The 23,546-nt window shown below is 40.8% G+C and overlaps 1 protein-coding gene across 2 annotated transcripts in view; it reads right to left on the bottom strand.

The window, feature by feature from the left end:
- Positions 1-2,084: 2,084 nt before the first annotated feature.
- The window catches only part of BUD13 (BUD13 spliceosome associated protein), a 28,628-nt gene continuing 7,166 nt past the window's right edge, over positions 2,085-23,546 (bottom strand). For both annotated transcript variants that reach the window (XM_081799425.1, XM_081799427.1), the window contains exons 4-10: positions 20,943-21,776; positions 19,288-19,592; positions 17,623-17,728; positions 17,156-17,294; positions 16,653-16,837; positions 16,340-16,421; positions 2,085-2,482 (exon numbers count right to left, since the gene is read on the bottom strand). In XM_081799425.1, coding sequence (XP_081655551.1) covers positions 2,389-2,482; positions 16,340-16,421; positions 16,653-16,837; positions 17,156-17,294; positions 17,623-17,728; positions 19,288-19,592; positions 20,943-21,776 — 1,745 coding nt within the window. In that variant the 3' untranslated portion in view covers positions 2,085-2,388. The remainder of the gene's footprint in view (positions 2,483-16,339; positions 16,422-16,652; positions 16,838-17,155; positions 17,295-17,622; positions 17,729-19,287; positions 19,593-20,942; positions 21,777-23,546) is intronic.

The following is a 23,546-nucleotide window of genomic DNA, read 5'->3' as shown; positions in this document are numbered from 1 at the left end:
CTCTGCCCTCTTCCCTCTCGTGCTCTCTCTCATTCTCTCTCTCTCAAATAAATAAATAAAATCTTAAAAAAAAAAAAAAATGAACACCTAGGGGCGCCTAGGTGGCTCAGTCAGTTAAGCATCTGCCTTTGGCTCAGGTCATGATCCTGGGGTCCTGGGATCAAGACCCACATCAGGCTCCCTGCTCAGTGGGGAGCCTGCTTCTCCCTCTCCCTCTGCCTGCCACTCCCCGTTTGTGCTCTCTCACTCTCAAAAAATAAACAAAATCTTTTTTAAAAAATGAACACTATTATTTCACTCTTTCTTTGGGTCAAGAATTTAGAGCTAAGTGATTCTGGCTCAGGATCTCTCATGAGGTTGTGGTCATATGTCAACTGGGGCCACATTCATCTAAAGGTTTGAATGGAGGGAGAATATCCACTTCCAAGGTGGGTCACTCACACTGACTGGTAACTCAGTGCCGTCTACTGGTGAGAGGCCTTAGTTCCTTTCCACATAGACCTCTCCAGATGGCTGCTTGAGTGTTCTCATGACATGGCAGCCAGCTTCTTCCAGAGCAAGGGATCCAAGAAAGTACAAGACAGATTCAGTGTCTTTTATGACCTAGCCTCAGAAGTCACATGCTTCCAGTACATCCTATTGGTTACACAGGACAGCCCTATTCATTATGGGAACTGACTATACAGAACTTGCATATCAGGAGTCAGGAATCATCAGGGGCCATCCTGGAAGCTGGCTATCAATACTCGATGAATAGGAAGACAAAAATAGTAACAGCCAACAATTTTGTGACACATACTATGTGCAAGCACTGTTCTAAGCTCACAATAAACCTATGATGAGGTAGGTACGATAATCTTCATTTCACAGATGAAGAAACTAAGGCACAAAGAAGTTAAGTAGCTTACCAAGCTCACACAGTTAGTAAAAGACATAGCTGGGATTCAAACTCAGGCAGCATAGCTCCAGAGCCACACTCTTATACGTAATACTGCATCCAGAATATTACTTAATTCCAATTAAGTGTTGCCCATTTGTTCTCCGGAATGGATGCACCAGTTGAAACTCCCCATAAGTTCTCATCCCCCATGACAGCTCAGTCTCTTACTTTTGCCAAACCAACAGATATAAAGTAGAAACATATTAACATTTTATTTTGTGTTTCTCTAATTACCTATGAGGTAATATACTTATTAGTCATTCTGGTTTTCCCTTTAGATTTTACCTATTTATATTCTTTGTCCATTTTTATTTTGTGTTTTTTTTAAAGATTTTATTTATCTGAGAGAGAGAGAGCGAGCACAGAGGGAGAAGGAGAGGGAGAAGCAGACTCCTTGCTGAGCAGAGAGCCCGATGCGGGCTCGATCCCAGGACCCTAAGATCATGACCTGAGCTGAAGGAAGATGCTTAACTGACTGAGCCACCCAGGCTCCCCTTATTTTGTGTTTTGTTTTTCTTTCTGATTTACAGTAGTTCCTTCTATATTAGTCTTTTATGTATGCAATCCCTTGTCAGTTTTAAACTTTGCAAATATTTTCTCCTAATCTATACACATCTTTAGCTTTGACTATGAGATGCTTTGTTAACCAGAAATCTTTAATTATGAAGTAGTCGAAGGTATCAAATCTTATGGATTGTGCCTCGGGGATCTTACTTAACAAATCTATCCTCACCCCAAGGTCACAATGACATTCTCTAATTTTTCCTACTGGCTTTAACATTTTGCCTTTCATTTAGATCTTTAATCGCTTTGGAATGTCTTTGTTTTATATGGTTTGAGGTAGGGATCCAACTTTATTTTTATCCATACATAAGCTAATTTTCTAAGCACCATTACCTATTTCTTCCTCGCTAATTTGTGACATTACCTTTATCATACACCATGTCTCAAATAGCTATGTCTATTCCTAAGTTTAGTTTAGCACTAATTCATATTTTCTAAGAGGAAGGACCCATCGCTGAAGTTTTTACTCACACTGCTTTCTAGATTAATGAAAAATCCAACCACCACCCTCCAAGATCCATGAGGGTTCATCATTAGCTTGTATTCTTCCCCAAAACAGAATACCCAGTTAAGAACATGATTTTGAAAAAATAAATGCATGTTTATTAAAAAAGAAAAACCCTAACCAAGAACAAACCCTGGGACAATGAAAAATCAATGCCTCCTCTGAAGGCCAGCAATAGCCAGTGTTGGCACACCTAAGAAGTCCAGGTGCCTCAATCCAAACATCAGGTCTCAAAATATTCTTCCGTAGTCAAAACTGGCATTCAAGTTGCTCGTCTGTGTGGACCCTGATTATTAGCATAGACAACTGTTACAGCTGGATGTCTGGCTGCCCTATGTCCACTACCACAACCCACAGCCACCCCACAGCCTCAGAAAAGTTACATATCCTCAACACTCCACTTGTAGGCAAGTTCCTCCACCGCCTTCTTGCTGGCAAGCCTGGCAAAGCGCTTCTGTTCAAATCCATTGGATCTGCAATCAAGAGACACTGATCAGCCAGAATCCTGAACTGGACATTTATTTTTGAAAAAAGAGAAGAGTTCACAACCTAATGAATAAGGAGGAAAGTAAGGCAATCATGTGAAAATATTTAAGGCATACGCAACAGAATCAAAAAGCGAAAATACATAATTCATCCTTTTATTAGTTCCTGTTCAGACCCTTCACCACTCTTTTGACAACTGTTTCAAACATTTACCACTCTACAGGCCCAACTCACTCTCAGCTGATGTCTACATCTTATAATTTATCCATTCATTACACAAGCATTTAGTGAATTCTCATTACAGGCATATCTCGCTTAACTGCACTTCACTTTATTGCGTACTTCACAGAATGAGTTTTTTACAAACTGAAGGTTTGTGGCAACCCCGCATCAAAGCCAAGTCTATCGGCGCCATTTTTCCAACAGCATTTGCTCACTTAGTACCTGTGTCACATTTTGGTAACTCTTGCAGTATTTCAAACTGTCTCATTATTTGCTATGGTGATCTTCAATCAGTGATCTTTGATGTAACTACTGTAAATTGTTTGGGGTGCCACCAATTGTGCCCCTATAAAATGGCAAACTTAGTCGACAAAACGTTATGTGTTCTGACTGCTCCACTGACCGGCCACTTCCCCATCTCTCTCCCTCTCCTCTAGCATCCCTAGTCCCTGAGACACAGCAATACTGAAATTAGGCCAATTAATGACCCTACAGTGGCCTCTAAGTGTTCAAGTAAAAGGAAGAGTCATACATCTCACTTTAAATCAAAAGCTAGAAAAATGATTAAGCTTAATGAGGAAAGCATGTCAAAAGCCAAGACAGGCCGAAAGCTCTACCTCTCACGCTAGTTAGTCAGGCTGTAAATGCAAACGAAAAGTTACTGAAGAAAATTAAAAGTGCTACTCCAAGGAACATACAAATGATAAGGAAGCAAAACAGCCTTACTGCTGATAATGGAGAAAGTTTTAGTGGTCTGGATAGAAGATCAAAGCAGCTCTAACATTCCTTTAAGCCAAAGCCTAATCCAGAGCAAGGCCCTAACGCTTTTCAAATTTGTGAACGCTGAGAGAGGTGGGGAAGCTGCAGAAGAAAAGTTTGAAGCTGGAGCGGTTGGTTCATGAGGTTTAAGGAAAGAAGCTGTCTCTGTAACATAGAAGCGGAAGGAAAAGCAGCAGGTACTGACGTAGAAGCTGCAGCAAGTTCTCCACTAAGACAGTCAGTGAAGGTGGCTCCACTAAACAAATTTCCAATGTAGATGAAACAGTGTTCTATTGGAAGAAGATGCCTCTAGGACTTTCATAGCGAGAGAGGGGAAGTCAATGCCTGGCTTCAAAGCTTCAAAGGACAGGCAGACTCTTGCTAAAGGGTTAATGCAGCTGGTGACTAAGTTGAAGCCACTGCTCATTTACTACTCCAAAAATCCTGGGGCTCTTAAGAATTATGCTAAATCTACTCTGTCTGAGCTCTGTAAATAAAAAAACAAAGCCTGGATGACAGCACAGCTGTTTACAACATGGTTTCCCAAATATTTTAAGCCCACTATTCAGACCTACTGCTCATTAAAAAAGATTCCTTTCAAAATATTACCTTTCACTGACAATGCACCTGGTCACCCAAGAGCTCTGATGGAGATGGACAATGAGAAGAATGTTGTTTTTGTGCCTGCTAGCACAATATCCATTCTGCAGCCCATGGATCAAGGAGTCATTTTGACTTTCAAGTCTTATTATTTTGTAAGGTTATTGCTGCCATAGACAGTGATTCCTCTGATGGATGGGGGCAAAGCAAATTGAAAGGATTCACCATTCTCGATGCCATTAAGAACATTTGTGATTCACAGGAAGAGGTCAATATACCAACATTAACAGGAGTTGGGAAGAATCTGATTGTAACCCTCATGTAGACTTTGAGGGGTTCAAGACTTTAGTAGAGAAAGTACCTGCAGATGTGGTGGAACCAGCAAGAGAACTAGAATCAAAAGTGGAGCCTGAAAATGGGACTGCACTGCTGCAATCTCATGATAAAACATGAATGGACAAGGAGTTGCTTCTTAGAGATGAGCAAAGAAAGTAGTTTTGTTTTGTTTTTTAAGATTTTATTTATTCATTTGAGACACAGAGATACAGAGAGAGAGAGAGAGAGCATGAGCAGGGGGAGAGGCAGAGGGAGAGGGAGAAGCAGGCTCCCCGCTGAGCCAGGAGCCCGATGTGGGGCTCGATCCCAGAACCCTGGAATCATGACCCGAGCCAAAGGCAGACGCTTAAGCATCTGAGCCACCCAGGTGCCCCAAGAAAGTAGTTTCTTGAAATGGAATCTACTCCTGGTGAAGACACTATGAAGACCACTGAAGTGACAACAAAGAATTTAGAATGTTACATAAATGTAGCTAATAAAGCTGTGGCGAGATACGGGAGGATGGATTCCAATTCTGAAAGTTCTACTGTGGGTAAAATGCTATCAAACAGCATTGCATGCTACAAAGAAATAATTCATGAAAGGAAGAGTCATATGATGTAGCAAACCTCACTGTTGTCTTATTTTAAGAACTTGCCACAGCCACCCCAGGCTTCAGCAACCTCCACCCTACTCAGCCAACCACATCAAGGCAGGACCCTCCACCAGCAAAAAGAATATGACTCATGAAAGCTCAAATGATGGTTATCATTTTTTAGCAATTAAGTATTTTTAATTAAGTGGATACATTGGGTTTTTTTTTTTTTTAGATATAATGCTATTGCACATTTAGTAAACTATGGTACAGTATACATATAACTTTTATACACATTGGGAAACCAAAAAATTCATCTGCCATATTCACTTAATTATGGTGGTCTGAAACCAGACCCCCAATTATCTCTGAGATGTGCTTGTATATACTAGGCACTGTTTCATGAAAATGAGTATGACACAGCATCTGTTCTGATGAACTCCGACTAGTGGAGGAGACTGACATTTATACCAATAATTAAAATAAAAAGCGACAAACTGTGGTGGAGATATGCATTGGGTATCTTAGAAACAGAATGGGGATCTTACTCAACTTGGGAAAGGGATGAACAGGAATGGTCAGGAAAGGCTTTGTGGAGGTAGCCCCTAAGCTAAGTCTGAAAAGATAGAGCTAACCACAGGGTTGGAGGTAGGGAAGGCCAGAAAGGTCAGGAAGCATTTCAGGACAGAGCACACCATGACTAACAAGAACAAAGGTGCAAAAATAAGAAACAGCTTGCTACATGGAGGGAACCAGAGGCAAACTGGTATAGCTAGAGCCTACTGGTATGACGAAGGGAATAGCACGAGACAGAGTTAAAAAGCTCAGATTTCATCCAGTAGGGATAGATTTAAAACAGGAGCAGAAACCGTATTTCAAAGAGATCACTCTGGAGGAGACTGGAGGCAGGAAAGTTACTAGAGGGTATAGGCAACAGATGATGAAAGCAATGATAAAGGAGACTTAGTGACAGATTAGCTATGTAAGAGCAAAGGAGGAGGAGGTAAGTTTAACATGCAGGTTAATAATTTTAATGACCAGATGAATGAGGCTGCACTAAGCAGGACAGAACATAAGAGGAAGAGCAGGTTAGGGGAGCTGAGGCTGATGAGCTCAGATTTGAAAACCTCGCATTTAAGGTGCCTCGGATACACAGCAAAAGAGAAATCCAATGCACAGCTATATACACCAGACTGAACCGCAAACACCAAGTTGGGGATCACATACATACAGGTGGTAATTGAAGGTGTGACTAAATAAGATTCAGCCAGAAAGAGCACATGGAGTAAGAACAGCTTAGGTTAGAGATGGAGCCCCTAGCAACATTAAAGGGGCACAAAGAGGAAGACAGCTCATAAAGGTGGCCAACAAGAAGAGAAAAGAACCAGGAGTAGAGTGTCATGAGAGTTTCAAGAGTGGACCTCAACTACCTTCAATACTATGAATTCTGTCTTCTTACATAAACTTTTTGAAAGAGCCTGTATTCACTGTCCACACTTCCTCACTTTTCATTCACTCCTTAACACATTAAACCCTGGCTTTTATCTGACCATGCCCCAGAGTAGCTCTCTTTCAGGTCACCAGTGACCTTCCTTATTGCCAAATCCAGTGATTTCTCCCTTTCCCCAAGTCAGTTGCCAGGTCCTGCCACCTTCTCCCCTGAACACTTGCCCACCTCCTCTTCTCTCCATTGCACTCGACCGCCACAGTTCAGACCTCCATCTCCTTTACCCTGACCTACTGCAACAGCCTTGTACCTTGTCTCTCCACTTCCAGACCTGTGCCTTTCACATGCTTCATATTACTGCCATAATGATACATCTATCTAAAATGCAGAGCTGCTGTTAATCCTTCAGTGGCTCTCCTCTGCCTTTACAGTGAAGACCACACTCTTCAGAAAAGCTTCCAAAGCCTACTGTGACCAAGTCCCTGCTTACCTTTCCAATCCAACTCATACACTACACTTCATGCTATCCAACAACAGCAAACTGCTTATGACAGCCCCTCCATAACACTATGATGTTCCATATCCTTATGACTTCACACATACAGGATCCTCTTCCTTAAACCTCCCCCCTTTCCTTCTGTTGGCTGGTGACTGACATCCCTTAAGACTAAGCTCATGTATGTTCCAGGAAGCCTTCCCTGACCACACTCTCCCAAGGCTGAATTTACTCTTCCTTTGTGCTCCCAAAGCACCTTGAAAATCCTCTATAATAATACTTAGCAAATACCATTGAAATTATTTACTTGTCTTTCTTCTCTACATAGAAAGTGAGTTCCTAAGCTCAGGGACTGTCTCTCACTAATTGTGAGAACTTGGCACCTAGTACATAGCTGCTTAAAGCAATCACATCTCTGCTAAGTGTTACTAAACTGACTGAGGTAACAGGCTTCCCTCTTTCCTCAAGCCTTCTGTAAGGGATGAGTAGGGTAAGTAACGGAATGTTTTAGGAAGAAGGGAAGCTTATTACAAATGGCTCCATCTCTAACCTTAGAAGCAGGCAGGATATTCTAGAACACCAAGGAAACCACTGTTTTTTGCCTTGGGGAATAAATACTTAAGAGAACCAACACTAATATGATCATACAGATGAAGGACATAAGGAAAACAAACCAAACCCTACAGGATCAAAAAAACAAACTGCAAGAGCACTACAATGGAAAAGTCTTGGACTAGAGAATCTAGAGCCCAGGATTCTAATTCCAGCTTTCTCAGGTGAGCTAAATAACTCCAGGGAAGTCGTTCAATTTATCTGAGCCTCAGTTTGTCTTTTAAATAATAATGGGATTAGATTAGTGGACCTTATGGGTTTTTCCAACTACAGATCTGTTCCAGAAATGTTTACTTGCCATGGGTCAAAACCAGACAAAACTAGAAAAGGTAACAAAAGAATGAATAATCAGAAAGAAAGCAAAGATGAGAAAGAGAACTAAAAGGCAAGATCTAGGGAAAAAATACGAAGTGGAAGAACACTACTGGGAGAGCTGGAGACATATCAGACGCCAGGAAAATACTAGGTCAGGGAGAGTTCTGAGTTTGGCTCCAGAAATATTTTTTTTAAAATAGAAAAAAAGGGGGGGGGCGTTGACTCAATGTAGCAGGGAAAATCTTTAGGATGTGGCTATAAGATCTACTTCTGACTACAAATTAGCATTCTGAAAGATATTCCCACTACCAAAGGGCCTGTATCTGGCAAGCTGCAAACCAAGAAGTAGTAAGCGAGCCTGAAACCACAGCCACCCTTTGGATACCTGCCAATACCAGGAACTAGAGTCCTGGATTCCAATGGCAGTTTGAGGGACAGAAGAACAATGCCTCAGGCCCATAAGAGGTGAGGCAATGGATTTCAGTCACAGCAGAGGAACTTGAGTGGACTAATCTATGCTTGGATAGCATTATAAAATCTGGACAAAATATCAAATTGCAAGTATTTGAAATTATCTGAAGGCCTGGGAAAGTGACCAAAAAGGCAGGCAGGATCTGGATGGGAATCTATGTGCGAAAAGAGATTTCTGCTTTCTGCCAGAGGGCACTTTCCCATGTGCACAGATCAAGGAGGCAAAAAGCCACAGGCTTACTGGCTGGAGATGTCCATGCAAAGAGGGGAGAGCAGCTGGAGAATCAGGGAGGAAGCTCTGAAAGGGGGGGAGCTACAAAACACAAGAACCCCAGAATCTACACACAAACTGCACCCAAATCCTTGGCCAACTGCTAAACGGTGCTTGTGCAAGGAAAACCACATTGGGCCAGATGAAAAAGCAGCAGCTAGAAACTGAAAAACTGGGCAGAAAGTGTAGCTGATGCCCACTGTAAAGGAGACAGTGCCTGGAGTTCAAATATACCCACGTTAACTGTCCGCTAGAATAAAAATCAACATACTTCAGAAAAATATAACAGAATTCAATGTCCCTATCATGTACCATTTCATGTCCAGCATGTTAAAAAATGACCAGAAATGTATAGAATAATAAAATGTGATCAAACTCAAGAAAAAGCTATTAATAGAAACCAATCCTGAGGTGACCCAAATGTTGCAATTAGCACACAGGACTTCAAAGCACTAATTATAAATATTCTCAAGGAAGAGGGAAATGTCTCATAATGAATGAACAGATGGAAAAATCTCAGCAAAGAAATACAAACTACCAAATGGAAATTCTAGAGTTGAAAAAAATCAGTTAAAAAAATCCATTGCATGGACTTAATAGATTTGAGATGCAGAAAATCAATGAACTTGAAAAAAGATCAACAAAAACTATCTGATCTTAAAGAGAGAAAAATGGTGATAGAAAAAGGAACAGAAATTCAGAGCTCTGTAGAATGATATCAAGTGGTGAAAATCAGCGTAACTGGAGAAGAAAGAGGAATTCAGAAGAAATAATTAACAAAAATAGCCAAATACTTCCCAAAAGTGAATAACATGAACTTATAGATCCAAGAGCACAGCAAACCCAAAGTAGGACAAATCAAAGAAAACCACACCGAGGTACATTACAGTCAAACTGTTGAAAACCTAACAGGAGAAGGAAATCTGCCAGACAAAAACAACATACTATAATGTGTGTGTGTGGCGGTGGGGGGAGTAACAATGAAACAAATGAAGACTTTTTTTTTTTTAAGAATTTTTATTTATTTGACAGAGAGAGAGAGAGAGCACGTGCACAAGCAGGCTGAACAAGGAGCCTGATGTGGGACCCTGGGATCATGACCTCAGCCGAAGCTTAACCAACAGAGCCACTCAGGTGTCCCATGAGGACTGACTTCTAATTAGAAACAATGGAGGCCAGAAAATGAGCGAACACCCTCAAAGCATTGGCAGAATTGTCATGCAACTCTGGTACTATCAATCCAGAGTTCCATGTGTTGGTTCACAACCTCATGAGCTCCCCAGGTGAAGTCTGAAGTTGGCCCTGGTATGTGGAGGGCAAGGAGAGATAGAAGAAAGAGGCAGGCCACTCCAGATTGATAGGGGGCAGGTTCAATAAGCAAGGGAACTTACATATGAAGCCTGTCTTAGGTATCCACCCACCAGAATCTTAGAAGCTTATACAGAGGCCTTAACTGGGTTCAGAGATATATTCGGCCCAAGTGGTCTCAACACCTTACTCTCTCAAGGCTGCATCCTTGAAACAGCTGCTGGTATGGGAAAAATGGGCAGGACACACATTCCAAGGACAAGAGAGGCAGTAAGAGGCCTCTGACTGCCTGGGTCCAGCTTGTGGTGCAACCAGTGGTCATGTCCTCTTTTTTTTTAAAAGATTTTATTTATTTATTTGACAGAGAGACAGCACAAGTAGGCAGAGCGGCAGGCAGAGGGAGTGGGAGAAGCAGGTTCTCCACCGAGCAGGGAGCCTGACATGGGGCTCGATCCCAGGACCCTGGGACTATGACCAGAGCTGAAGGCAGCGGTTTAACCGACTGAGCCACCCAGGCACCCCTGGTCATGTCCTCTTGGTGACCTCCTCCAACACTATGTCAGTAAAACTGTCCTTCAGAAATGAAGGTAAGAAAAAGGACTCTAATTTATTTTTTGTTTTGTTTTGTTTTTTGTTTTTTGTTTTTTTTTAAAGATTTTATTTATTTATCTGAGACAGAGAGCACATGAGAGGGCGGAGAGTCAGAGGGAGAAGCAGGCTCCCTGCTGAGCAGGGAGCCCGATGCGGGACTCGATCCCGGGATTCCGGGATCATGACCTGAGCCGGAGGCAGTCGCTTAACCAACTGAGCCACCCAGGCGCCCCAAGGACTCTAATTTAATAGAATTGTGCCAATGTCAACTTCCTTATTTTGGTAATGTACTATGGTTATATAAGATTATCAATGGGGGAAGCTGGGTCAAGGGTATGCTGTAACACACTGTACTATTTTTTCAAGTTCTTGTCTAAAATTATTTCAAAATTAGGGGCGCCTGGGTAGCTCAGTCGTTAAGCGTCTGCCTTCAGCTCAGGTCACGATCCCAGAGTCCTGGGATCAAGCCCTGCATTGGGTTCCCTGCTCAGCGGGAAGCCTGCTTCTCCCTCTCCCATTCCCCCTGCTTGTGTTCCCTCTTCGCTGTGTCTCTCTCTGTCAAATAAATAAATAAAATCCAAAAAAATAAAATAAAATTATTTCAAAATTAAAGTTTTGAAAAAATAAAGGTGAAATAAAGACATTTTCATATCAACAAAAACTGAGAAAATTTGTTGCCAATAAACCTGCATTAAAGGAATATTAAAAGTTGTTTAGAGGAAAAGAAAAAAGAGCACCAGAAATGGTAAGTATGTGAGTCAGATATTAACACCTATACATTTTGTTGTTTTCTTAGTTTTTTTTAAATAACTGTAAATTTTAGAACACTGTATTGTGGGATCTACACCCTTTATGTTTTATATATGACAACAGTAGGACACAGAACAACAGGGTAAGTGGAACTACAGTGTTACAAGGTTCTTATATTTTATGTGAAATAGTACAGTTGTAACTCTCAGTAGGCCATGATTAAGTTAAAGATACATACTGTAATCCTTAGAGCAAACACTAAAAAAAAACTGCAGAGAGGCTTAGCTAAAATTCAATACTAAATGTGCACACCTAAAATCCAAAACACTGACAATACCAAAGGCAGGCAAGGATATGGAGCAACAGGAATCCTCATTCTCTGGTGTAACATAAAATGGTATAGCCAATTGGAAGACAACTGGCCATTTCTTATAAAGTTCAACATAGACTCACCATATACCAGCAATCAGTGGGTATTTAACAAGTAAGCTGAAAACTATGTCCATATAAAACTCTATACACAAATGTTTATTGCGGCTTTATTCACAGTTGCTAAAAACTGGGAGCAACAAAGATGCCCTTCAACTGTGGAATAAACAAACCAGTACATCCATACAATGGGATATTCATGCAAGAAGATGGATGAATCTTAAGTGCATTTTGCTAAGTGCAAGAAGTCAGACTCAAGAGGCTACATATTGTATGATTCCATTCATGTGCCACTCCGAAAAAGGCAAAATTATAGGAAGAGAAAACAGAGCACTAATCACAAGGGTCTGGGGGAGAGGGTGTAACTGACTAAAAGAGGACTTAAAGGGAAATTTTAGGATGATGGGACTTTCTATATAGTACTAGGGTGGTGAATGAATGACTGTGCATTTGTCAAACCTCACAGAACCGTACATCATAAAAAGTAAACACTAACATATGCAAACTCTAGAAAGAAAAAATCACCCAGGATGTCAGGAAATCCAGGACAGACTGCAGACTATGACAAATGAATCTAACTATATTATAAATGTATGACATAATAGTATGGGGGTGGGGAGGCAGGGAGTTGACCCTTTAAGGTACGTTGGAAAATGGTAGTCTCACTAGAAATTATAAGGGTAAGAACAAAAGCAACTACACGTAAATACTATAGTTGGAAATCTGTTTTCTCATTTCATTTCTCAATTCTGAAACTGTTTTACATGTATACTGAGGTAAGCAAAACGGATGGTAGCTGGTGGGTGCCAGGTTTCTCAATGTTGGAGGAGAAAGTTATAGATAAGCAAGAAGAAAAGGTCATACTGCATTAAAGTAGGTTACACCAATATGAACTCATATTTATGTATCTGTATATATAAACATGTATGCATATAGACATATACATAAACAGGTACAGAAATAATGACAGATATGTATGTATACATGGATTACTAGACATGTACTACCCAGCTCTGTCTGCTAACAGGGCCTAGAAACAATAACACCCAAGTAACAAGTTCTTCTACAAGTCAGATCTTCGTTTCTAAATACCATTATCCATTAAAAGCAGCCAGGGGCCCTTGGAGAAATGGCCTATTCTAAAGTCGGGACAGGGAAAATACAAGATGAGTCTGGAGCATCTTGTAGTATCAGAAAGTCAGAGAGTGCTCAAAAAATAAAAGGATAGGGCATGCAAAAGGGACACCTTAAAGAATTCCCAGTGGATAAAGAACAATTTGAGCAACAAAATAAATAACACGTTACTGGATTACAACAGTATAAAATATACGTGACTTATTACCGACCAAAAAATATGACTAAATGGGGTGATGAAATAAATCCTTATAGAAAAAGTCCAAGTATTGTAGATATCCCACCCACAGGTCGCCTTTTGAGTGCAAGCTGAACTTAGTGACTCACTTCTAGAAAGCAGAGTATAGAAGGGGAAAAAGAGTAACTTTAAAGTGGAGAAACTGGCAAATACTGACCACCTTCACCAAGTGATTAAGGTTAGCATCACTAGTGATGTCCTGTGGTTACCATGTACTGGTTAAAATGATTTGATGAGAAGGGCACTCCACCACTGTAGTATTCTTTCCAAACACCCATAACCTCAGTCTAACCATGAGAAAAACATCAAATGAGCCCAATTTGAGGGACATTCTACAAAATAACTGACCATATTCCAAAAAACTGACAGGGCCACAAAGAGCAAAGACTGAGAAACTGTCACATATCAGAGAAGACTACAGAGAATGACATTTATGTGCAATGTGGGATCCTGAATTGGATCCTTGAACAGAAAAAGGACTTTAGTGGAAAAACTGGTGAAATCCAAGTAAAATTTGGTACATTAATAATAACATATGAATATTGGGTCTGATAAATTGTACCATGGTAATGTAATGAGTGGTAATAAAACTGGATGAGGGGTGTACAGGAATTCTTCATACTATCTGCATATTTTCTATAAATCTACAATTATTAAAAAACAAAATGTTTATTTTTAAAAAAATAATTTTCAAAACAGTTCCCCCACAACTATAGAATACATATTTTCCTCAAATGCAAACAGATTATTCACGAAGGTAAACTATATACTGGCCATAAAACACAGCTTAATAAATTTCAAAAGATCAAAATATTATGGAGTATATTCTCTAACCTCAAGAGAATTAAATTGGAAATCAATAACAGTGAGATATCTAGAAAAGTCTAAATGTTTGGAATTAAACAATGCATTCCTAAGTAACTCATGGATCAAAGAATGAACCAAAATCCAACAGACATTCCTGAAAAAAACTCTCAGCAAACTAGGAACAGAAAGGAACCTTCTCAACTCAGTAAAGGGAATCTACAAAAAAAACTATAGCTTACAACATATTAATGGCAAAAGACTGATGTTCTTCTAAGATTAGGAAGACAGAGATGTCTGTTCTTACTACTTCTATTCAACATCTGCACTGGAAGTTCTAGTTAGTGCAATAAGGTAAGATAAAGAACAAAGGACATTTGGATTGGAAAGGAAGAAGTAAAATTGTCTATATTCACAGATGACCTGATCCTCTAGGTACAAAATCCGAATGGAGTCTATAAAAAAGCTATTGTACAAAGTGAGCTTCACTACAATAACAACTGATATTTGTCACCAATGAAAAATTCAAGCTTTTAAGCATAAATTAGAATTTCAAAAAAATGTGTATCCGCCACCATGAACCCTAGCTTCCCATTAAAAATTTTGGTGATGAGATCAGAGGTAATAATAACAAATACAAGATTAGGTGACGTTGTGTAGCGAAAAATGTCAGCATTTGGCAGGTCTGAAAAACTCAGCAAACCAGTATTTTCCAAATGACCAGTACATGATGTTATAAAATCATGCACCAGGAAAAGATCCATCCAAAGCAGGGGGAAAAAAAATGGATTTTAATGTAACAGTATGGAAAGTTTTTTGATATGGTTTCAGACTCCATATTACAAATCACCTTTAAGAAACTATCACTTGCTGGGCGCCTGGGTGGCTCAGTTGGTTAAGCGACTGCCTTCGGCTCAGGTCATGATCCTGGAGTCCCGGGATCGAGTCCCGCATCGGGCTCCCTGCTCGGCAGAGAGTCTGCTTCCCCCGCTGACCCTCCCCCCTCTCATGCTCTCTCTATCTCATTCTCTCTCAAATAAAAATGAATAAAAAAAAAAAAAAAAAAAAGAAACTATCACTTGCTGAGTTTTTCTGTAGTATCAAAACATATAATACGCCTTCCTTTTCTAACTACCTATGTATAAGGCTGAATTTTCTAAGGCTAAATTTGCTTCCTGTACTTCAACTAAACATGGTGCAAAAGACTCAATGCAGAATCCTGCTATCTACTATTAAGCCAAATATGAGTGAGATTTGCAAAAATGCTAATCTATGCCATTCTTCTATTTTCTTTGTTTGGAAAATAGTTATTTTTCTTTAAAAATATGGCAATTATGTTAACATAATGGCTTTATTATGTTTTTAATGAACTAATAAACACTTTTTAAACATCTCAGTTTAGTTTTTTTTTTTTTTTTTTAAAGATTTTATTTATTTATTCATGAGAGACAGAGAGAGAGAGGCAGAGGGAGAAGCAGGCTCCCAAGGAGCAGAGAGCCCGATGCGGGACTCGATCCCAGGACCCTGGGATCATGACCTGAGCCGAAGGCAGACGCTTAACCATCTGAGCCACCCAGGCGCCCCTCAGTTTAGTTTCTAATATAGTAAATATTAAAAGATATATTCCACATAAACAGAAGTTTTTTAGGGGTTCTCAGTAATTTTTAAGAGTATAAAAGGGTCTTGAGAGCAAAATTTTGAGAATCACCATGCTAAATGCTAGAACTACATGCTTTAGTTGGCAAGAGGAGATGGGCTCTAACATGTAAGTAGAGGGACAGACTTTGGATAGAAGCACATTTAGGTAATCGTGCTAATAGATAGGAAGTTAGAGTATATGGGTAGATGCTGGTCGTATGGGTCAGTGAGACACTGTAAGTAGCTCACTCTTAAGGCAGTGAAGAGAAGGTTCAAGAACTACATTTTAAAGACATAACACACAAAAGACTCCAGACTCCCACCCATACTCATCCCCTCTAAACCTCAGAAAATATCACTAGAAGTGACCAATGTCAAAAACAAAGGGTATCCAGGGCGCCTGGGTGGCTCAGATGGTTAAGCGTCTGCCTTCGGCTCAGGTCATGATCCCAGGGTCCTGGGATCGAGCCCCGCATTGGGCTCTCTGCTCAGCAGGAAGCCTGCTTCTCCCTCTCCCACTCCCCCTGCTTGTGTTCCCTCTCTCGCTGTGTCTCTCTCTGTTAAATAAATAAATAAAATCTTTAAAAAAAAAAGGGTATCCTACCGGCAGCACCAAAGTTATTTGTCCAGAGCTTTAAAAAGCTTTGAAAGGGAAAAAGGGAGGAGGAGAAGGAGTATTCTAAGCATGGGAAACAGGATCTGGGGACCTTAGAAACAGAAGGAAGCAAACTGAGTGTTATTAACTTTGTGCTTAGAGCAGAGAGTAAGGGGGAGTGATTTAAGAACGGTTAGGGAAGGTTAGGGTCAGATGGAAGAGAAAACAAAACCATAGGAAACATTCAGGCTTACCTGTCCACTCCATCCCAGCGATATCCAGGCCAGATATTGAATCTGTTGGGAGGAGGTGCAGGACCACTGTAGCGAGGTCTCACTAGTGAGAGGAGAGAAAGAGAAAAGAAGTTAGTTACCTATGTAACTCAATTCAGAGCTGGGTGGCAGTGGTAACAAAAAATTTTATACAGAAATCTCTACTGAGCTGAACCCAAATTCCCAAACACAAGGAACCTAAGACTGTATGGGAAAGCCCATACATGTGCCCAGCTAAAGACCTTCTCTCCTTCCATAAGTCACCTCCATCTCTGGTGAGTCCCAGAAGGCTCACCTTTCTTATTCTTGTTCTCCTTGGCTTTATTCTTCTTGATAAAGTCGGCCATGGGGTCCCCCTCTCTTTCCTGTTCTCTCAGCATCCGATCCAGATCTTCATCATCAATATAGCGGGCCAGAGGCTTCTGCATTTCCTTCACTGCATCCTCCACGTTTTGTTGCTGCTGCCGGCTCTGGGCTAGCCTGGGCAAAAAGAACCAAGAGCGTCTGCTATCCTGTGTAACATTTCCCCTCTTACACTGAGATAGACCATATGACTACATTTGGAGAACCTCATTTTTCTGGCAGCTTAGGCCAAATATTGAAAAGAGTAAAATTCCTAGAATACCAACTGAAAGTGTGGACTCCATCCGTATCTTAGAAAGGAGATTGAGCACACTGAATTTTCCATTCCTGAAACAGCTCTGAAGGCAAAGCAATGAACTAGCTGGTCAGAAAAGTAAAGAATGAACTTCTCCAGTTCTAGCGTAGTCATGTTCTTCATTTCGGTGATTCTCTTACCCTTTGCCCCACTGAGCGTACAGCTCATCTCTCTCCAAGTCCTTCTCTGCTTTTCTCCTTTGCTCTAAACGTTCCAGTTTCAAATTCCTCTTACGACCAGATTTATCTCGAAATACGGTTTCAGCATACTGGAATTCAGCTGCAAAGGAAAATTCTACTTTTAAAGATAAACACCAGGTATCAAAATCAGAAATAATTCTAACAGCTGAAATCAACCACTTGGGATTCTGATGCTGGATAAAAACTTTGGCAGCCAGACTACAAATAGTTCCTACCAATATCTAACCTTTTTCAAGAAGGAAAAGAATCACTTGGGCCCACTAAGAAGTCAAAATAATGCGTAAAACCAGAGCTTTTGAAACTTAATATCAATTAAAAGTTTAAAATATCACATACAATAAACTACATTTAAAAAATAATAAAATCTACATGAGACTCGAATGGTCTCTGCACTTTCACATTTTTACCTTCAAACGCCAGGGCTTCTTGGTCCCGTTTCTTGAGCTCCTGCTGTTCTCGCTGTATGTCAGTTAACACCAACCCAGTTTTAGCCCCAGAATACATGTGTGCAGCCTATGCAATGGAAAAGGGAGCATCCAACATTAATGAGACAATGTAGCAGCAGGCTCCAGGGTATACAGTTAAGTGCATTTTTGCCTGATGATTAGCAATAACCAAACCAAAAACTCTAGCCTTGTATTCTCATTACCGACCACAAGATTCACAAAATAAAAAAGAAGAAATAAAATTGAATTTGATGGCAAATTAATAGTACTATCAAGTTTTAAGAATAAACAGAAACACAAACCAAGAAAATATTAAAGAAAAGGCACAGCATCTATATTTCTGACTTTTCAGTATATAAACTGCACACATGAAGCTGCACTCTCAGGTCACCTGATCAGAAACCTGTATCAAGCTCTAAGCCCTCCAGGAGAGACCCACACTGATAAAATATTCCATTTCAACTACAAACTCAAGCAAACTAAGGTCCTTCAGTTGTGGATATATTTTAGGATCATGACAAGTTACGACCCAATCAAACCTTTTTATTAAACTCCATTCCCTATCAAGATAAACAACCAACCCACAAATGGAGTATATAGTGTATCATGTGCAATGTACTCAATTTGATTACTAGGAAACTGTCCATGAAGTAAACAGACGCATAAAATGTCAAGGCGTCCAGTTGCAACACAAACCTCACTTTCTTCCCCAAAAAAGAACCCCACTTCCTGAGTCAGGGACAGACTACAAGGACCATGTGGGCGACAGAGGAGACCTACCTGAAAAGTCTGGGTTGGAGGGAAACGGGCACACTGCAGGCTCTATTCCTGTTTCTTAACCAACTCACTGGAATAAGATTCTGTCCCTAGCACTGGCGTGCTTCACAAAACAATTGCTCAGAGTTCATGTGGATGTTCTGGGCAAGTCATGCTTCATCACACATTTAAAATAAAACAAAACACTGACTTCCCAGGTGGTATAATTTCCAGAAGTTGTTTTATATTTTAAATGCCTCTCTTTAAGCTCTGGATACAGAGACCCGCAGTCCAATTTATAACAATAAATTGCTTACGCTAATGTCTCACTTTGTCCTGGGCACTGTGCTAAGAGTTTTATTTACCCTGACTCATTTAACTCTCACAATAACCTCATGAAGTACATACTACTATTATCCATGTTTTACAGATGAAGAAGTTGGGGCTTAGAGATATTCCATAGCTTAGTCAAATTTCACAAACAGCAGTTGAAGAAGTAGAATTCGAATATGTGATCTGATTAACACAAGGTTTGTACTCTGAACTCTACTCTATAAACTATAGTTCTCAGTTCATTCCTAAGACAATAGGAAGTTTTTCCAGACCTCTTAAAAAATGAGATTTGTGGAATAAAGAGGCTAGAAAGGCAGAAGATACTTAGGAAACCTTGTGTTTGCTAGTTCATCTGGGCTGGGTTATAGGCAGTCCTGCCCTCAGAGAGAAGCAAAGAGCTCTAGAGGGAACTCTGCACTAGATTTACTATGCTACCGGGAGCTACCTCCTCCCTCTCTGGTTTGTATATCTGAGACATGTATAGAGATAGAAAACAAGTCACTCTAAGGAAAGGACAGGACTCCTGAAAATTCCTACCTTCTTTCCTAAAGGCTGACTCCTTCGAGGTGGAGACAGATCAGAATCAGAAGATTTGACCCTCTGTTTCCTCCTTGGTGGAGACAGGTCGGAATCAGAGCTCCGATGTGTAGGTCTATTCCGTGGAGGTGAAAGATCTGAATCAGAATCCTTGTGCCCTGAACTTTGCTTATGGCGAGGAGGAGAAAGATCTGAATCTGAGGCTTTCCAACTATCACTTGGGTAGGAGGAAGAGTCCAACACGTGACTCCGATGTCTCCTAGGTGAAGAGCTTGTGTGAAACTTCCTATGGCTGGGGGAAGAGTCTAGAAATTAAAAAATAAAGTCTTTAATCCCCTTGGCAGAATCTTAAAAACAGAACTTACCAGGCTAATATTCAATATTCATTCAGTCTTCCTCTAAAGAGCTATCACTACTCAAATACAAGTACAGATGACACGGGAGAAGAGCAGAGTCAGGGACAACTCTTAAAACCAACAGGCAGGATATGGGGTTCTATTCCCAAGTTACTACTAGTGACTGTGACTAGCATGTGAGACCTCAACATACTCACCTATGTCATATTTATCTGAGCATAGAATGGGCAAAACAACTTGCGCTCAGATCTCAGTGTTGTGGCAAAAGTTAAAAAATTACCTAGAATATACCTGGGTGGCTCAGTCGGTTAAACATCTGCCTTCGGCTCACTAAGGCTCCCTGCTCAGCCCCGTGTCAGGAGAAGTCTGCTTCTCCCTCTCCTTCTGCCCCTCCCCCCATTCATGCTCTGGGTTCTCTCTCTCTCTCAAATAAATAAAATCCTTAAAAAAAATGAAAACAGTACCTAGGGACAAAGACTGAGTAAACAAATCTCACTGCATAGGCCTGAGTTGTAGACAGAAACATCACAAATCAACTCTCAAAAAGGCAATCTGCAATGGGTATCAACAGTCTTAAAAATATACATCCCTCTTACCCAATAAGTCAATTTCTACTTAGTTTCCTAGGAAACATTATCTAGATGTACTTAAATTACCAGGAAATCTATCTAAAAGTAGATAAGGAAATAATCCAGAATGGGGCAACAATTTATGTACACGGCTTACTTTAAAATTATAAAAGCAAAAATTTAGAAATAACCTAAAATATGCAGTATTAGGGAAATGGTTAAGCACATTTATGTAACGGAACATTAATAAAGATCATATAGACAAAGAGATGTTTTTATGACACAGGGAAAATAACATTAAGTGAAAAAACCAGGCAAGATTATACATACAACATGTATATACTACATAGTAAGAGCTTAACTACATAAAAAGTGAATAGAAAAAAGCCTAAAAGACCACTAGCCACAACACTAAGCGTGAATGGCTCTGAATGACAGAATTTTGGATAACCTTTCTTCTACTTCTTTACGCATTTCTATACACCCTGAAATTTCTACATCAGACATGTAGTATTTTCATATGGGGTGGGAAGAAAACACAAAAATATGTAAAAATGTCCTCCTTGCCACGGTAAATTTTAACTCTCCTCAGCCCAACCTCTCCCCATTTCCCTACAGTTTTTAAAACTTCTCCAAAAAATACCATTCTCATTTCTAAAGACCACAAGTAAAAGGTCCAAAAGAAAGCACCTAGGGGGTAAGTCCCTCTCATGGGCAATCAAATGCTTACCTTTAGAATCATGCTTATGGGATTTTGCTTGCTTTTTTCGTGGAGGAGAGAGGTCGGAGTCATACTCATACTTGCTGTTCTTTGGGAGTGATGCATGAGATGGTCCCGGCCCCTTCCAGTGTGGAGAAATTTTGCTAGAGGCTCTTTCTGGGGCTTTACTGCTTTTGGTTCTGGGCAGTGAATGAGGGACATTAGCAGCCAAATCAGGGGAGTCATGACGGGCCCTCCTGAGCTGTGATGTGTCCAAGGAGTCAAGAGTCCTTCTAGGTTGAGATGTGTCAGGGGAGCTATTTCGGGCCCTTCTGGGAACAGAGCTATCTGAGGAATTGTGATGGGCTTTCCTAGAAGACACACCTGAAGAGTGACGATGAGGCTTCCTGAGGCGAGAAGGATCCAGAGAAGTATGACAGGCCCTCCTGGGAGGAGATGGGTCTGGGGTGTCATGACGGACCCTCCTTGGGGGAGAGGAATCTGGGGTATCATGACGGACCCTCCTGCGAGGAGATGAATCTGGGGTGTCATGACGGACCCTCCTGGGGGGAGATGAATCCGGGGTGTCATGATGGACTCTCCTGGGGGGAGAGGAATCCGGGGTGTCGTGACGGACCCTCCTGGGGGGTGATGAATCCGGGGTGTCGTGACAGACCCTCCTGGGGGGAGATGAATCCGGGGTGTTGTGACGGACCCTCCTGGGGGGAGATGAATCCGGGGTGTCGTGACGGCCCCTCCTGGGGGGCGACGAATCTGGGGTGTCGTGACGGACCCTCCTGGGGGGAGATGAATCCGGGGAGTCATGACGGAAGTGTCTGTGTGAGGGCAGATCTTCACTGTGGCCTAAACACAAAGGGCAAAGAGTTACATCCCCACAGGTGCTCTATTCACCCCTGGTACTCAAAGTTTCAAAAGATGCCCTGGCAACATACATGTCAAAACCACTCAGAAATCCCATCTGCACAGCTCTTCTGCTTAGGGGAAGTAAACCAGCACTCTTGAATACCTTAAAGATAACCTCTTGTATTTGCCTAACAAGCCATTTAAATGCATTTTTCATATTATACCTTGGGCTGGTATAATATGGTACTGTATTATACCAGCTGGGCAGGTATCCTTGTTTCACAGACACAAAAACAGAGGCTCCAAGATGAGTGATTTCTTAACGAAAGTCACAGCCACTAAGATAAAGAGATAAGCTAACACCCTGATCCTCTAGCTGTCAATCCAATGCTATTCCTAAAACCGTGTCTGTGCAAAACTCCCAGAGGCTCCTACTGATATTCAGACTAGATAACACACAGTTCATATTCACTCTTCTTTGAAAAGGCAAAGTGACTAAGCCTGTGCCACATCAAAATGAAATACTGTTAACTATTTAATCCACATCCCTGTACTCCTTACTGGGGGGAGATCACCAGATAAAAAGAGGGATCAGCATTTCCTAATCACCTACTACAAGCCAGTGGTTTATAGAGATTCCCACACTTAATTCTCACAACAAGCCTGAAAGACAAATATTGTTATCTCCATTTTATAGATGAAGAAGTTGATACTGAGAAAGATTAAGCCATACTGCTAATATGTGGTGGAGTAGTGGGGGATCCAGTCCAGATCCATCAGACTCCAGAGTCCATGTGCGATCTTTTAAAATAGGTAGTTGAGGAAAGAGTTTGAAACTTCCAGTTTTCAAAGGTCTAAGAGAATGAAATGTTTACAGCAACTCAGGACATTTCCAAAATCCAGTTTCTCCTCTCCCTCTGTTTCTTGTCATTGAGCTCCATGGCCCCAATACAAATAAATGCTGGGTAGGGCCCAATGAGTAATTGCTAAGTGGATGAATTAAACCAAGTCAACTCCTTTACTTTGGAGAACAGTCCTATCTGACTGGAATCACCACTCACAGAAGAGTACTGATATCTGTGGGAGACCTGACAGCAAATCTAATCCATGCAATTGATAAATTACATGATATTTATAAAAAGGAAGTAAGGATCAAAGACCAGTGAGGATATTTCCAGTGACAAATGGGGATGGAGCAGTGAAAGTGAAGAAAAAGAATTATCTGGTGGGAGGGGGGCAAGGGGGTGCGGGCAGTTTGGTATCACTTCCTAGACCTATAATATGGAGACCAGAAGATTCTCTCTGAAAAAAGGACTATGGAAAAGACTGGAAACACAACCACAGATAAGGCAGAAAATAGTAAGAGTAAACAAGATTCTGATAAAAGAGTACATACTGATAATAAACTTTTTATTCATAAAACATAACAATAATGTACTGAAAAGTTAACTGAGGCAATAGCGATCACTAACCTATAGCCAACTGTCACTGTCACTTTGGTTATGCATTTTTTTCTTATCAGAATTGTAGGGTAATTAACATAAGCAAAAAGTGTAACACAGAAAGAACAAATCCTGTTTAGGAGTTAATTCTTCTACCCTTCATGTATGAAAAAGGAACATGTGTCAAGAGTAAACTGGAGTTAAATGGCTATCCAGAAGATCCCTGTTTATGCCAGGCAGGGGAAAAACCAAGACAAATAAGAATATGGCTTGTCTAGGGGCGCCTGGGTGGCTCAGTCATTAAGTGTCTGCCTTCGGCTCGGGTCGT

The sequence above is a fragment of the Leptonychotes weddellii genome, chromosome 11, assembly GCF_054177405.1.
Source record: "Leptonychotes weddellii isolate Sample4059 chromosome 11, ASM5417740v2, whole genome shotgun sequence".
Classification (NCBI taxonomy): Eukaryota; Metazoa; Chordata; class Mammalia; order Carnivora; family Phocidae; genus Leptonychotes; species Leptonychotes weddellii.
This window is presented reverse-complemented; position numbering and strand designations above follow the sequence as displayed.